This window comes from Vidua chalybeata, chromosome 4, assembly GCF_026979565.1.
Source record: "Vidua chalybeata isolate OUT-0048 chromosome 4, bVidCha1 merged haplotype, whole genome shotgun sequence".
NCBI classification, from domain to species: Eukaryota; Metazoa; Chordata; class Aves; order Passeriformes; family Viduidae; genus Vidua; species Vidua chalybeata.
The window spans coordinates 1,356,111-1,372,146 of record NC_071533.1 but is presented as its reverse complement, the minus strand read 5'-3'; the positions used below and the strand labels follow the sequence as shown (position 1 = coordinate 1,372,146).

At 51.6% G+C, this 16,036-nt stretch overlaps 2 protein-coding genes across 3 annotated transcripts; both read right to left on the bottom strand.

Annotated features, from left to right (window-relative positions):
* Positions 1-2,436: 2,436 nt before the first annotated feature.
* RCHY1 (ring finger and CHY zinc finger domain containing 1) lies at positions 2,437-7,348 on the bottom strand. Of its 2 annotated transcripts, none has more exons than XM_053940571.1 (9): positions 6,941-7,348; positions 6,099-6,218; positions 5,287-5,402; positions 5,144-5,222; positions 4,844-4,888; positions 4,683-4,741; positions 4,327-4,353; positions 3,910-4,030; positions 2,437-3,702 (listed from the first exon to the last, which is right to left on the bottom strand). In XM_053940571.1, the coding sequence occupies exons 1-9, from the start codon at positions 7,346-7,348 to the stop codon at positions 3,574-3,576; spliced, it is 1,104 nt and encodes a 367-aa protein (XP_053796546.1). In that variant the 3' UTR covers positions 2,437-3,573. The 2 variants fall into 2 exon arrangements, with proteins under 2 accessions (XP_053796546.1, XP_053796547.1); XM_053940572.1 differs by lacking the exon at positions 6,941-7,348 and adding an exon at positions 6,308-6,441.
* Positions 7,349-7,368: 20 nt separating this feature from the next.
* Positions 7,369-15,964, bottom strand: CDKL2 (cyclin dependent kinase like 2). Its single transcript, XM_053940570.1, has 13 exons — positions 15,712-15,964; positions 13,457-13,651; positions 13,015-13,193; positions 12,778-12,890; positions 12,461-12,600; positions 12,101-12,189; positions 11,483-11,609; positions 10,588-10,859; positions 10,341-10,431; positions 9,430-9,541; positions 9,212-9,318; positions 8,827-8,919; positions 7,369-8,374 (listed from the first exon to the last, which is right to left on the bottom strand). The coding sequence occupies exons 1-12, from the start codon at positions 15,877-15,879 to the stop codon at positions 8,860-8,862; spliced, it is 1,653 nt and encodes a 550-aa protein (XP_053796545.1). The 5' UTR covers positions 15,880-15,964; the 3' UTR covers positions 7,369-8,374; positions 8,827-8,859.
* Positions 15,965-16,036: the final 72 nt, after the last annotated feature.

Below are 16,036 nucleotides of genomic sequence, written 5' to 3'. Positions count from 1 at the left end.
AGAAGCTGTACATATTTTTGGGGATATCCCGGGGTGAAGACAGATTTCTCACCTCTCTGGGATCAGACACCATCCCCAGTGACACGGATGATACGGACACGGACAATGCGTTTCCATCTGCAGCACTGTTTGGCAGCGTGAGCCAAGGCACAGGGCAGCCTAGGGAATAACAGATGTGTTTGCCAAGTGGAAAAAGCACTTTATTTTGGGGCATAATGCCCTCAGATACCTGTGTTCCAGGCAACACCCCTCTCACATTCCCACCTCAGACCCTCTGGCTTATCGAGGGCTTGCTATCCCACACCACTATAGCAGGGAAAAGGGGGTAAAAGCAACCAGGACATGCCCTAAAAAAAGGCCTTTCTCCTTCTCTTTTAAAAACCAACGGGGTTAAAACCCTGCTACCAACTTGTTTCATATGCAAAACCGGCAAATTCCCATTTTTCCCAAAGGCTCCCACAACTCTGGCTCAAATGCACCTCCTCCCAACTCCCTCGCCTCCCTCCCCCCGCCCCCCTTTGGCTCCGTTTCATCTCAGAGATATTTTATTTATATAGGGAAAAAAAATAGCTGGCATAGCTCCGTGCGTGTGGAACATCCCATTCCCCGAGCCCGCGGGCAGCGGCGCCGGGCGCGGCGCGATCCCGCCCCGGCTCTCCCGCCCTGCCCTCGCCGCGGAGCCGCCGGCTGGAAGCTTCATCACCGCTTCCAGACTCCCTCTGGCCTCCCTAATGATGCTCTTGTTTGGCTCATCTGTGAATATTCCCATCTATCACCCAGCTTTCCAAGCGTGGAGCCACCGGAGCGAGTAGCAGTGAGTAGCTCCTGGCTGCAGCCTCCCGGCTGCTGCTCGGGCACAGGAATCGGTTCAGGTGCCAGAAGCCACCTCCAGCCGGGACCACGGAGGAGCAAATCCACGGGAACCGCCCCGTTTCCAGCACGGAGGTCCCAGTACACCCCTGGGCTGAGCTCTGCAGAGACTCGGCTGCCCCTCTGAGGTATAAACAGAGGAGCCTCTCCCTCGCTGCGTCCCTTCCAGCTGGAAATTTAAAAACAGATCGTTTCCCTGCGGCCAGGCAGGGGCGAGAAATCAGCCCCAGGAGGGGGTGGCTGAACCAGAGGTTTAACACAGAACACCCCCACTTCCATCCCACATGACATCACTGGAGCAAGCCAAAACCACACCAGAGCCACCAAACCAGCCCAAAAGCGGAGATCCTCACTCCCCACAGCTCCTGAGCCATTCCCATGGGATGGAGGGCCCAGCAGAGCCCCCCAGCCCTGCACTTTTCCACTTGCTGCCTCCCCGAGTCCCTCCTCCCGCGTTCCACAGACCTCGGCCAGCCCTGCCTTTATTAATAGCTCCGTGACCTTGTGTGTGGCCACGGCCCCCGAGCCTGCTGCAGCTCCACTTTTTTCCCACAAAGCAGCAATAATCCCATCTGCTCCCGATTGCGGCCTGGACGGGTGGGCAAGGCAGGATTCCGGGTGCCAGGGAGTGCAGGAGCTTCCCAACAGCTCCCGTAGCCCGTGGGCAAGCTGTGGCCAAGGCAGCTGCTGCTTCCATCCCTGGATCCTCTCGGCGCCCCGATCCCAGCATCCTTCCCAATCCCATCTGCTGCACCCTCCATGGATAGGGCAGCAAAGCCCCATACAGCACCTCCCATCCCATAAAGCAGCTCCTTGCCTGTCTTTATCCCCCCTCCATTGCCCTTCATCCCCTGAAAATGCCATTCCTTTTCCTGCGGTGCCATTTATTCCCTGGCAAAGGGAGTTCGGGGCTCGGTGCCAAGATAAACACACCGAACAGCGGTTCAGCATTCCCTCAGCACTCGCATTCCCTCGTGCACTTTCCAGAGGCAAACGCCAAAAACAGGAGAGCAAAAGGTCGAAATCACCCGGATCCCACACCATGAATAATTTTCCTTCCCAACACCAAAGCTCAGCTCAACTAAGAATTTTCTTTCAGCCTCCACTTGTGGTTGGAACCCAGACAAGATATATTTCCAGTTAAGAACTGGAATATAATTAGCTTTCCATTTAACAGCCAACCTGCTCGGTTGTGGACTAGACCAGCATGGTTTTACCATTAGCAACACACTCCCAAGGCTACTTGGCCAGAGTTTTCTGGGATGACAACTCCTGCAGGCTGATGGGAGCCCCACTGGCACTTCCAGGCTTACCTGGGAGCAGGTCTCCATCCAGGGAAGGAGATGGAGTCACCAGATGCCAACCAAAGCAGCAGGGAGCCTTGCTTGAACCGCAGCACAAAAACATGAAAACACGGGAGCTCTTAAAAAATAAAGCACTTATTTTTCTAACAGTGTCTGAGGCCTCACACCTCCCCACATCCAACCATTTTTCAGCAGTGCATCGTGGTTTAAAGTCAGCTGGGAATTTCCAGGGAGTACGTGTGTGAAAGAAGAGCACAGCACGCACAGCGTCGTTTGTTTATTTTAATAGAGACCTTATTTTACATTTATTTATAGCAGTGAGAAAAGTGCTCCAGAAAAAGATACCCCAGTCAAGGCAAGCTACCATAGCTACCATCCAAATCCTAAATATTCCCTACAGAAAATGGGCACTGCTGGATTAAGAAAAGCTCATTTTACAACAGAACAAGTTAAAAATGAGTAGTTATAACCGGAAGAATAACTGACCCTTTTTTATATCTTATTATTGTAAAGTATCTGCATGTGAAATTCACAGAAATCAAGGACTTTCTGCAATATTTAAGACTGCAAAACACCTCAGGCAGGATGTTACATGAAAGAGGGTGGAGTTGGGGTTTTTATTTCTTTCAAAAGGCAGTTGTTCACCCCCCCAGTTCCCTCCCCACAGTGAAGTTCTACCATTAACAAACACCAAAACCACTGAAAACTGGACCCTGGACTGCTTCATTTCAGTGAACATCTCAGGCTCAGCCTGATGTGAAGGATGTGCTTCACTTTAGGTACCTAACCAGCAAAATCCAGCTATGCATGTGTCTCAAACCCCACACCACCTCGGCCTTTGCCAGTGCAAAATGAGGAAGAAATGGGGGGAAAAGCAACTGCAGCTGGCAAAGGAGTCTGAGCAGAGGGACGGCAGCGAGTCAGGACGGGTGTCCAGGGGAAAAAGGGGGGCTGTGCACCTGGATCTTCCGGCTGTTCATCCCAGCAGGCAGGGCAACTCCCCTGTTTGGAGGGAATTCTGTACACACAGGTGACAGCGCACGAAGGGAGCCGAGGATGCCACTCCTGCCCGCTGTCCCTGTGGGCACACATCATTCCCAGGGAACACCACGACCCCACACACAGCCCCGTGGATGTTGGCACCGGCCCCAAAGGCCTCTCAAAGCGACCCACTTTCCCCGAGAGCTGCACCTCCAACCTCCCTTCCCCCTGGAGCTGCCCCACAACTCCTCCTGCTGCTGAGCCAGCTGCTCGCCACATCTCCCCGTGCTGCTCCTCTCACCTGCCTCCTGCCCGACGCAGTAAAGGACTCCTTGAACTCAGAACACTGGAATTTTTACTGACACAAGAGTTGCTTTGTTTGCAAAACAGTCTCTCCCGGGGCCCGGCGCTGTCCCGGTCACTGCTCCTCCAAGGACAGCCGGCACCGCCCGTCCTGGGCCGTGTTGTAGGACTCACAGCTCTGGCACTTCATGCCCAGGAGGTGGAACTGCACCGTGGAGCGGGCATTGCAGTCGTTGCAAAGGATCTGCACGCACACAGGGGAGGCAGGGAGGGAGAGGCTGCAGCACCAGCGGTGCGCGTACACACACGGGAATGATGAACACCCCAAGCCCACGCGTGACTGCTCCTCGGCACTGCCCGCCCCTTGGTCCCGCACTCGTCCCCAGTGCCCTCTACTGCCAGTAACTCCGAGGGACAGCTCCATGAAAAGCAGGCAAGGCTGCCCTCTTACCTCCACCATCATGTTCTGGTACTCCGTGGGCATGGGAGTCTGTGCCACTTCGTTGTCCAGCTGGCGCCAGTACCTGGTCATGTCCAAGGCCGAGTGCATGCACAAAGGACACCTGTAGCCTCTGGCAGGAAGAGGGGGGGAACGTCTCGATCACAAAATGAAGCAAGACCAGGAAATAAGTCCATTGGTGGGGACAAGTTTCACATCGCACCAGGCAAACAAACAGCAGGAAACAGCAAGTTCTGGCAAACAGAATTGGAAATGAAATGCCCCTTATCCCCTTAAGTTAGCCCTTCATCCCTTCAGGAGCTGTCTTTAAGTCAGTTGGTACAGAATTGGCACAGTGATTTTTACCTCTTGAAGCAATATGTTTGGACTAGGGTAATACTGAGAGGGAAAACGTTTGGAAATACTTACTCCTTCAGCATTTCGTCGTAACATGTTCTGAAAAGGAAACACAGGTCGGTAAGAAGAACTGAATTACTGACAGGGAACACACCTGGACTGCACAAAGGGAATAAGCTACACAAGTATCCCCAGGGCAGAAATTAAGAACATCCCCAGGCCAAGTGACAGGAGAGCTTCACGCTGTCAAAGCAGACTGAGAAGGAAGACACTCCCCCTAAAGAAAATACTTCCTGGAGAAACAGACTGTCCCCACAGTGCAGGTGCCTCAGAAACCAGCTGTAAGCAGCCGGTACAGACTGAACGCTGCTGAATGAACACCCAACCCAATGCAGCAGGTATTTCCCTTTCTCAGGTGTCTGCTTTACCTGTGAAGAAGGTGACCACACGGCAGAACATGGGCTCCAACACGTGATGTGTGAATATCCTGTTTGGAGGCAAATATAAGACAAAAGAGAAGAAAATTAATTCACACACAGTCAAAAATAGGGCCACACAGTTATCCAGGAGACGAAAAGAAGCTGCTCACCTCCAAACATATTGGGCAGTCCTGCCTGGAGACATTTTCAATACACTTTGCAAATGGAAAAAGAGAAGAAAACGTTATTCTGCTGTGCAGTTTTCTGTGTTTTCCTATACTGTAAAGCTCCACTATGTAAAATTTATTATGTCTTCCATTAGTGGCATCTGTGTTGCTGTTAGGTGAATTCAGAGAAGGAGAACCCACTGCTCTCCCTGTTCCTGTGGCCTCAGATGGGGCTGAGGCCCATCCAGCTTCGTGTTCAAGGTGTTAACTTATATGATATGGAGGCAAGCAGCGTGTCCTCACCTTGTGCTTTCCTTGGAGACTCAGGCTCAGGCACAAGTTACACTTGGAGCAGTGGAAGAAATCCTCCTTGGGGCCAATCCTGCGGAGAGAGGTGTCAGGGCAGGGCCGGTGCCCGCGGAGCCGGGCCCGCCGCCCGCACGCACCTGCAGATGCCGCACTCCTCGCAGTGGTACTGCTTCTTGTCACGGTCAAACAGGTGGCAGATGTCACAGTAGTACTCCCCAAAGAGGCTGCCACAGCCCTCACAGCGCTGCTGGGCCTGAGGGGACACCAACGTCCTGAGTGCCGCGTCCGCTTCCAGGCTCCCAGAGGGGCACGGAGCTCCTGGAGCACGGCCTGAGAGCTAAGAAGCCGTCAGCAGACTGGAGAGGACAGGCTGAGGGAGCTGGGCCCGCTCAGCCTCGATAAGGGATGGCTGAGGGGATCTAATCAATGTCTGGAGGGACGCGGAAGGCGCCAAGAGGCTGGAACCAGCCTCTGCTCCGTGGTGCCCAGAAACAGGCCAAGAGGCAATGGGCAGAGGCGGATGCACAGGCAGTTCCACCTGAGCGGGAGCAAAAGCTTCCTTCCTGCCGCCTGGAATAGACAGGCTGTGGAGTCTCCCTCACTGGAGACATTCCAGAACCGCCCGGGGCACAGCCCTGCGCCATATGCTCTGCGATCACAGAACATCCCGAGCTGGAAAGGGCCCCACGAGGCTCACCATGTGCGACGCTTAACCCGCAAAGGACAGCGCCGAGCACGCCACCAGGGGCCTGAGAGCACTGCCCAAACGCCTCTTGCCCTCTGCCAGCATCGCGGCCGTGACTGTTCCCGTGCCTCACCCCACCCGAACCTCCCCTGACACCCCCCCCAGGCCACAACCCCGGTACGGAGGCGGGACGGCGTGTCCCGGCGCGGTCCCTCCCGGGCGGAGCCCTGCCGTGACCTCCGCGGCGCCGCTGCCAGCGCCCACCTTCTGCAGGAGCCGGCAGCGGGTGCACTGCACCTCGGACACCCGGAACCGGTCCAGCTGGTGCTCCTCGGCGCCGTCGTGGCACAGCCGGCACGGGTACAGCTTCCCGCAGCACGGTGCCTGGGAAGGGAAGGACACGGCGTGGAGCGGGGCACCGCGGATCGGCCACCACCCCCTTGCCAGGGCACGGCCATCCCCCGCTCACCCACCCGCAGCCGGCAGCCCCGCCGGTAGTGCTCGCATCCCTGCTCGCATCCCTGCTCGCATCCCGGCTCGCATCCCTCCGATCCCCTCGCCGTGGCCATGGCCGCCGCCGCTGCCCGGCCCCGCTCCACCCTTTCCGCTTCCTCACAGCCGGTTCCGGAGGACTTGGAGTTTTCAAAATAGCTTCTCCCCCCCCGCCCCGTTCCTCACCGGCTTGAACCTGCGTGTTGCCCTTCTCGCCGAAGCCTGGTTGGAGTTGGAGGGGCGCTCTGGAGAGCTGCCAGTCCAAGCTCCCTGCCGAGGCAGGGTCACCCAGAGCAGGTGATACAGGACCGCGTGGGCTGGGAATGTCTCCAGAGAGGGAAATCCAAGATGAATCACAGAATATACAAAAGGGACCCATGAAGGATTATCAAGTCCAGCTCCTGGCCCTGCACCCCTCCAATCCCACCAGGTGCCTGAGAGCTTTGTCCGAACACTCGGTGAACTCGAGGATCCCTGTGGGTCCCTTCCAACTGAGCAGATTCTGTGTCTTCTTCATGTTGAGGTGGAGCTCCTTGTGGTTTAGTTTCTGGCCACTGCTCCTTGTCCTGTTGCTGGGCACACCAAAAATCTGGCACCATCCTCTTGACACCCACCTTGGAGATAGTTGTATGGATTGATGAGATTCCTGCTGTCTTCTCTTCTCTAGACTGAGCAGGCCCAGCTCTCAGAGTCTCCCCTCCTGAGAGAGATGATCCAGACCCCTCCATCATCTTTGGCCTCTGCTGGACCCTCTCCAGTAGCTCCTTGTCTTTCTTGACCTGTGGAGCCCAGAACTGAAGATAGCACTCCAGATGTGGCCTCACTGGGGCCAAGTAGAGGATCATCTCCCTGGACCTGCTGGCCACACTCTTCCCCATGCAAAACCTTCCCCTTAAACCTTTCTCCCCCTCACAAACCAAACTTTCCCCCAGAAACCTCCACTCTTCCCTCCCCAAACCTTCTTTCCCCCCCTTGCATTTGCCCATGGCTACCTGACTGACTGTTGTGGCCAAGTGGAGCATCCAGTATGGGGACAGTCAAGCCTGGAACTGGAAGATCTTTTTATTTATAAATGAAATGTACATGTCGAGAGACAGCATGGAGACAAATCCCTAGATACAATGAGTTCAGACCGTATTCTGTCATGATCCATCGATGGGAAAGGCTGTATTTTGTGGGAAAATAAGTTCCAAAGTTACTGACGCCATGTGAGTTGTGACAGGTGATGGAAAACAGTTGTGAGCAACACGGGGACAGCCCAAAACTGACCACAGACAAACTAAGGGCAAGTGAGCAAAAACTGTTGCCAAACAGTCGAGTTTTACGTCCCATTCTCCTCAGGGACCTAAAGGAATGATGACTGGAGTTACTGAGACATTCCACATGTTACCTGCATCACAGCTCAGTATTCCACAGGGATATTCCTTCCTTCACCATCAACAAGAGCCAGACAACATACCCAGGGCAAACACCCCAAAAACAACTGCCCAAACATGGGACCAGAAATGTGAAGCAAAAAGGAACCTAAAACAAAGTGACAAGTACATTAGTGAGGGTTTCAAAGGAACAGCTGCGGATTTCCACATTTAGATATTGTATTTCTTGCACAAATGTTTTCTTCACTGTCAAGGCAAAGGTGCTTTTCAATCCAGGTCAGGCAGCCCGCTGAAATACGAGAATTTTGACTGCTGCTTTTGTCACGATTCATTGAAAAACAAACCCCTCAGGCGGGCAGCAGCTGGACAGAAGAAAGCCCAGCTTCCTTCAGAATCCTCCGAAGCAGCTCCTGCCCTTGTCACACACCAATGACCACTACTCTTCTCAGACAATACCTGGCCCTAAGCCAGAAAGTCAACATTCCAGGGCCTTTTTGCATGCAAGAAACCCAGCAGCAATGGCAGTGCAAGCTCCGTCCTTGGCCTGGACCCGAGCCACTTCCGTGGCAGTCTGCTGCACTGACAGGAGTAAGTGATCCTCCTCTCCCCTGCAGAGACCTGGCAGCTTTAGCCCCTGGAAACTCAGATGGATTGTTCCCACTGTTCAGTCACCTGCATCAAGAGGAGAAAAGGAGAATGACTCTGGACAGACTAACAAAACACACAGGTGCTACCTGGTGAAAGGCTTCCTTTATTTTGCTTTGTTACACATCCTTACCTTGCTGAAGCTGTGCACTTACACCTCTGTGCTTCACAGATCAGACACTTGAGTTGTTTTTTCCCCTCCTCACATGCAGGCAGCCAGCTTCCCCTTTTTTTTATTGTTCTACCAGCTTGCTCAACCCCCCAATTTCATGAGCTGCTTCTTTTCCAACCCCAATGCCCAGCACCTCAGCACAGCGAACTGTGTACTGTAAGAAGTCTGTCAGAAGCTGCACGTCTTGACCAAGAATGTGAAGTACAAAAGAATTTTCCTATTGCACTTCCCATCCCTACGTGGGTGTTCACAAAACCATCCATTTGCAAGCCCCCCAGCAGGCTACACAGCAGAAATGAAAGCCCACCTTTCACAGGCAGGTGTGACCATCTCCCCAGGGCTAGTGCTCGACCCTGGGGAAGTTGGCTTCTGATGCATCTGGCATCAAGGTCCCTGACAGCTGTAAATTGGGAAAGAAAGAGACAGGATCAATTTCCAAGTGTAGCATCAACAGAGAAGACAATCAGAAAACAGCCTTCTAAAGACACATGCAATGCCAACACCTAATTCAAAACAAATCTGTTCTTTGGTCGAATCAGGCTTCAAAAATGCTCCCCCAGCGTAAGACTTGCAATCCCGAGGCAAATTCTGCTCCTTTAGGAGTCAAACAGGAATTCTGTGGGCCATGCTGTTGAGAAAGTCACAAACCAAACAAATACAGAGCAGCACAAATCACTTTATTGCCTATATACCTGCTGTGAAGCCAGACTTGAGTTAGGAAGGTCAATAGCAGCGAGGGAGGGGACTCGGGACTCTGCAAACGTTCTATTTTCCCTTTTCAGAAATCTGAGATGCCGAGCTGCAAAACACAAGCAAGGCAAGCCATGTTTAGGGAGTGAGAGCTGACACACTGCTTCCTGACACTTTGTTTGGCACCCAGGTTTTATTTAGAGGACCTCAAAGTTCCTACCTTCCGCTCCCCTCAGCTCGGGGAGATGATTTAGTTCTGGCAAACGCACATCTGTCTTGGGGAATTCCCATTTTTTCTTACTTGCCTGAAGGATAGGTTTTTCATTTGTAACCTGTAATCAAGGGCACAAGGAACAGCTCGTGAAAATATAGACAAAAAATAAAGCTATTTTCAAGCTTAAAAAAAGCAGTAACACAGCAATGCTCTGATGTAGTTGGAATTTGTCCAAGAGTGGGACAAAAGACTCTGATGCGTGTGAAGGAATTCAACCTGCTCAAGTGCTATTTATTCACAAGCAATGGAAAAGCAACAGCAAAACAAAAACAATCATCTAAGTGAGGCTGCTTTCGGAGAGATAAAATACAGCACTTGGAGAATGTCTGGGATTAGTTATCTGGAAAAAGGCAAATGTTTCTGGCTGGCACGGTAATAATCATGCCTAGGTAGTGAGAGCAGAGGAAAACTTTCCATTTCACTTGTTTTCCTTATCAATTTTTAATGCACTTGTGACATGACTAAGTAAGGCCCTGGCCACATTAAATCCAAACCCTCAGTTCTGCTTCAGTAGCACAGCACACATGGTCTATCATTCCTGGCCAGGCAGGAGGCCATGGATACACTCCAAATCTCACAGCTATCCTGTGCTGGACTGCTCTCCTCATTTAAAATTGTTTTCTGACATAAAATACGTTTTATGTAAGAGCTGTTAGCAAGGGATAATGAACGAAAAGTCTGCAACGAAAAGTCTTTGGTAACCAGTATTGTTACCAAATACTGGTTTGGGTAAGAAACCCAGTATTTCTAGTGGGGAGTTATGCTGAAAGATGGACCAGATGGAGTTCTTGAGAATACAACACACAATTGAATGCATTTTTGCTTGGCCAAGGGGGACAGACAGACAGACGACTCACCGGTGTCATGCTGACACTGCAACGCCTCACTGGAGAAGGCTTCCGTGCCTTTAGCAAGGGGTTCAAGTATTTTTTACTCTTTGCATCAAGTCTGTAACCAAAAAATGCCCCACATTTGGCATTAGCTGGGCTAACACAGCCAGTGTAAAGCAACAAATGCAAGGTGTCCCAAACCCCACGTCAGCCCGCCCCTCCCAGGACATCCCAGGAATGATGGACACGAGCTCTCCTAGCTCTGCTCCCATACCTGTAGTTAAGGCTCCCAGGCCCAGACCCCATCCCAAATGTAGGAGAGAAGTTCTGGTTGATGGGAGGGATGAATGTGCCCGGGTTCTTGGCGTAGTCCAGGCTGCTGCTGGAATCTTTCAGGTTGGTCTGAGGGCTGAATTTAAATGGGTGGATTGCACTGTTGTAGAGGAAGCCCAGCTTGGAGGATCGATCTGCTTTCTCTGCATCAGCTTTAGAGGGCTTGGTCTTTATCAGCTTTCCATCTTTGCTCCTTGGGCCCATGCTGAAATCCTGTTTGGGAAGATAAACATCATCTTTCTTTACAGTCCTGTTAAAAGAGCAGTTTGCAGCAGTGCATGCAGGAAAAAACAACACGTGAGCAGCCTGCATGTGCATGATTCTGCAAGAATCTAATGGAGACGGAATTGGTTTTGTTAGAAAATCTCTGCTTTCCATCAAACAGGAGAAAACTTGTCAGAGTTCCAGCACTCTCTGTAAATAAGTTACTTGAGACTGGAATTGGAAATGATGGAGGAAAAACAGCTGTATCCCGTGTCTCTTCCAGAAAAATTAAATAAAAACTCATCTCAATGTCACCTCAAAGTCACTCTGAAGCGTCCTTGGTATCCAGTTGAAAGGAATTTTTTTAATTTTAATGACAGGGCTTTAAAACAGGTTAACAGCAGCATAAAGCATGACCTATGCTTCCCAAATGATTCCCCCTCCGGCTCTGTATCGCCAGGAACTGCACCACTGTGTGGTTCACCTCCAAGGGACTGGCCCAAGAGCCACCTGTACCCTCCCAAGCTATTTCCTAGGACTTTAAACTGCTGCACTTATTTTAAAAACAATGATTTTAAAACATGAGAAAAAACCCAAAACAATACAGGTTTGGAAAACACAGATGGACCAACCTGGACGCTGATGGTTTTTCTTTCTTCTAAAACATCATCTTTGTTCCTTTTACTGATTTGGGGTTTTTTTTGGAATTGATGGTCTCTGGCATCTTTCTGGATCTTTTGTTTAAGCTCCTGAGTAAATCTATATTCCATATAAGGAGAAAGGAAAAAACAAATAATAAAAGGGCTTCTGTTTATCTTAATATCATCATCAGTTGTTAAGCCCAGGATCCTTTTAAGCAGTCAAACAAACTGTGCCTTTAAACTAATGAGAAGAGAAACGTAATGTACACATTAAATAAAATCTTCTGCACACATTTTTCACAATACAGCAATAAAACAATAAAATACAGCAGTAAAAAATAAATCTGCACCGGTTTGGTGCAGATGCAGTGAGTGAATACAGTGTAAGACTGTACTACCCAAAGTGGTGTGACACTGATGAATTAATGTCACAACGAGAGAAATGTGCCCCTGCAACGTGTTCCCTTCCAACTCTATTTCCAGGAAGGTCAAGCCAAAACAAACTGAGACATTCAGCAGCTGTCAGCTCTGCAAACCCAGCAGCGTGCAGTCTCCAAGCATCACTTCTTTCTAACCTGAGCCTGCAGTGAGCAGGAGAGGAGCTCTTACCTTTCAGCAAAGCCGTCCTTGTTGAAGAAATCGCCCTGCAGGAGTTCGGCGCAGGACGGTCTCTTGTCTGGGTCAATCTGCAAGCACTCCTGTCAAATCAACAGGAGGAGGAAAACACACCAGGAATTAAACAAAGGCTTTGGCTTGTCTGAGGGAAAGATCCCTGCAGTGACCCCTTTGGCCCTGTAGGGCTGGACTGGAGCTCCGGGATCCTACAGCCCTCACCAAGCTGCCAACCCAAGCAGCTGCTTGCTGCATAGGGAGCTGAGAGGAGGGCACTTCAACAGCCCTGTGCTCAGCTGTGCGAGGTGAAGGACAGGGGAACAGAGAAACATTCACAGCAAACGCTCAGTTAATTACCTTGGCTAAATCCAGTGCGGCAGGAGGGAGCTTGGGATAGCGTTTCTCCAGGGATTCGAGCTCCTTCACCTCGGGCAACTTCATGCCAGCAAAGAGGGGGTTTTTATAGAATAACTCCTGTTGTCTTGGAATTAATTTACCTGGAAGCAGGCAAACAAAGCAACCACATGGAAAAATACAGGACGGTGAAACATGTGAGAAGCTGAAATGCTGGGTCAGCACTGCAGTAAGGGCTACAGTCTGGGTTGTTATCTTCCCACCCATCAAAACAAACGTGAGCCCTTCATTCCTGAGCAAGCTCGAGGGGCTCTCCTTACCCAGGCACTTGGTGATATGGAAGAGCTGGTCGATGTCCGAGTCTCCAGGGAAAAGGGGCTCTCCTGTAAGCATTTCCGTTATCAGGGAGCCGACAGCCCACACGTCCACGGGCCTGGGGAGAAAAGCCACCAGCACCGCAGCTCAGCACAGCTTCACGGATCCAAAGGCCGAGGCAGTGATGGAGCACCCCCTCCATGCTCCCCACAGCCCCTCCCAGCCTGGCAGGCCAGGCTCACCTGCCGTATTTGCTGTCCCCCACCAGCAGCTCCGGGGCTCTGTACCAGCGGGTGGCCACGTAGTCCGTGTAAACCTCCCCAGAAGTCGCCAAGGGCCGGGCAAATCCGAAGTCGCAGAGTTTCACAACTCCTGACTGGGAAACCAGTATGTTCTCTGGCTTAACATCCCGATGGATTATCTGCACAGAGAAAAGGAAGTCAGGGCAAACTCCCTGTTTGTACATTGCAAACTGACTGGCTCGGCAAAAAGTGCAGCTTTCTCATATTCAAGTACACACAGAACCTCTAATTCCAGACATATTATTTTATGTTTCTCTTTTCCTTTTCATACAAAGCTCTATTTCTCTAAGTTCAAATATATATAAATACAAAAATACACACTTCTATTCTAATATATATCTATCGATTTTAGCTGCAGAGCTGATTTCTTGCACATACTTACATTATGGCTGTGACAAAAGGCAATTCCTCTCATAATCTGAAATAAGTACTTCCGAACCCTGTCGTAGTCCAGTCCACTGGGAGAGGCCTCGAGGTCATCAAGCACCGTGTGATCCACAAATTCAAACACCAGGTACCAGCGCTTCTTCCTCTTACACACATCCAACAGGTTCACCAGATTCTCATGCCTGAGTTGCTGTCAAAAAACAGGGGAGGTTTATTGAGGGAAAACACTTACTAAAAGCTATGAGGGGAAATTTCATAAAGAAATTTTTTGCAGGTAATTTTTTTCAACTGCAGCCCAGCTGGTGCAGTACCAAAAAATGCAACTTGAAAAAAAAAAAAAAGAGGAAGAAAAAGCAGCTGTGCTTTCCAGTTATTTTGTCATCGCAATCCCAGCAGACAAGGATCCACCTCCCATTTGTTACACATTTATCACACACCAACACAAAAGGCCATGCTACAGAGCACAGTTATTTATTAGCTGGAGCCTGGCAGGGAAACATCCCCGGAGGCTGCCTGGAGGCAGGGCTGGGACCCAGGAAGATGCAAAAGGACTGCAGTGCACAGGGAATTGTAGGGGAAACGCTGCCAGTGCAGAGGCAGTGTCAGCCAACCTGCATCTGTGTCTGCCCAGATTTCTTAGCGGGTCTGACAAGAGAAGAATTTTTAAAGGGTAATCAATAAGAGAAAAAGCTCTTTTCCCAAGAATGATTTATCCCCCACACAGGAGACCTGAAGAGGTCTTTGCTGTTTTCAGACACAATTACATTTCTGCCCATACTCGAGAGGAAAAAAGAAAATCAAACCCAAGGATTGACAGGGATCAAGGGAAGGAACTACAAAGAGACTAAACCTCCAGGTATTTATTTCCCCTGTGAGAGGCCACCCTTCCTGAGCTGTATGTGCAAACGTTCCCCTTGCAAAGATTCCATTCACCCAGGAAAGCTGGTTAATTCCCAGCACACCTGGGTGCTGCTCAGTAACTCAGTAACTCCACTCAGCCTGGCCAGTGGAGCAGGGACAATCCAGGCTCACACAGATTCACTTAAAAGGGTTTGAAGGGATAATGCTTGGAGCTGCTGGCTGCGTCCCAAACTCCAGCACATACATTTTTATTAACTCTAACTCTGTAGCTCTTGCAGTAATGGCAAACACCATTTTTGCCCTCGGTGCACAGGAACTGTAAGCTGGCAGATTTAGAGAGAAACACTTGTGGCAGACAAGAGGACAGGACCCGGGTTTGCCAGTATTCCCACCTCTGGAACACCCCACATCACAAGAGCAGCCTGGCAATAAGGTTTTCCTTCTTTTTTTCACCAAACACATAATCTGGGTCCCAGTGTTCCAAACTCCCACATGCGCCCATGCACAGGGACAAGCACTGCACTTGGGATGAGCATTCCTGTGGGACAAGGGCAGCTCCTCCATGCCACTGCCTCACCACCCCGACAAGGAATCCTTTTTTTCCTGGTATCCAATCAAAAGCTGCTCTCTTTCAGTTGGAATCCGTTCCCCCTTGTCCTTCCCCCTTGCACCACAACAGTGACACCAGGCACACCCCACTCTCGGACAGCAAAGGACGCGGTGCCAGCCGGCTCCCACGCGTGCCTCAGGGAATCTCACAGGAGTCCTCCTCCAGCCTCTTGCCTGCCAGGAAGGTGCCATGGATAGAGAAAAAAATTAAAAATAAAAAAAAAGGGAAAACTTTCCGAGAAGCGTTCTCCCGTCTCAGGTGCCACCGGCAGCCCCCGGCCCGTTTAGTGTCACACCCCCGGGCTTTGAAAGGTCAGCGTTTCTTCTGTTCCCAGCAAACCCACAGCAGCAAAGGCCAGGCTTTTGGGACAGGGGGACAGCCACCACCAGGAGGCAACAGAGACCGCAGCACGCCCCGGCAGGGCCGGACCACCCCCAGGCTTTTCTAATCCAGCCTTCGCCAGGTGCATCCAGCCCAGCGCTCAGGCCAAGGCAGAAGCAGCTCTGCCGGGCTACAGCACAGAGGGTTCCCACTAGTCCGGCACGCGGAAATTCAAGCAGGGCCCCAGCGAGCCTCCTCTGGCCGGGATTTTGCTGGCGACACTTCGTGATCGCTGGCCGGGGGCTGCGCTGCCACACACAGCCCGAGCTGAAGGGCTGAGCCGCGAGTTTAAACGCACAGACAGCCTTTACGCTTTTAAGCACGAAACTGCTGAAAAAAAAAAAAAAAAAAAAAAAAAAAAAAAAAAAAAGGGGGGGGGGTGGTCCCGCCAGCCTCACCTTGAGCAGCTTGATTTCCCTCAGCGCGATTTTCCTCACCGCCGCGTCGTCGTCGCTCTCCAGGAACTTCTTGACGGCCACGATCTGCCCGTTCTCCCTGTTCCTGCACTTGGTCACCACGCCGTAGCTGCCTTCCCCCACCAGCCCCAGCACCTGGTACTTGTCCATGGCCCCCCTGGGCGGGGGCCGGGCCGGGCCGCGGGCACAGCGGCGTGGGCGGAGGCACGGCGGCCGGCGCCGGCTGCCGAGCCGAGGCGGCGTCACCGCGGCAACGGCCCGCCGTAACGCGCGGCCGCGCCCCGCCTGTCGCGAAAGCTCGCTGGGC

What these genes read in the sequence shown, in the direction of transcription:
- RCHY1 (XM_053940571.1), bottom strand. Translation starts at nt 7,348, where the DNA reads ATGCTCCACTTGGCCACAACAGTCAGTCAGGTAGCCATGGGCAAATGC. An exon ending in TCCATACAACTATCTCCAAG is followed by an intron (nt 6,219 to 6,940) that starts GTGGGTGTCAAG and finishes TTCCCTTCCCAG; the next exon opens with GCACCGTGCTGCGGGAAGCT. An exon ending in TACGACGAAATGCTGAAGGA is followed by an intron (nt 4,031 to 4,326) that starts GTAAGTATTTCC and finishes TCTTCCTGCCAG; the next exon opens with AGGCTACAGGTGTCCTTTGT.
- CDKL2 (XM_053940570.1), bottom strand. Translation starts at nt 15,879, where the DNA reads ATGGACAAGTACCAGGTGCTGGGGCTGGTGGGGGAAGGCAGCTACGGC. An exon ending in GCAGTGTCAGCATGACACCG is followed by an intron (nt 9,542 to 10,340) that starts GTGAGTCGTCTG and finishes CCTTGATTACAG; the next exon opens with GTTACAAATGAAAAACCTAT. An exon ending in CGAGCTGAGGGGAGCGGAAG is followed by an intron (nt 9,319 to 9,429) that starts GTAGGAACTTTG and finishes TGTGTTTTGCAG; the next exon opens with CTCGGCATCTCAGATTTCTG.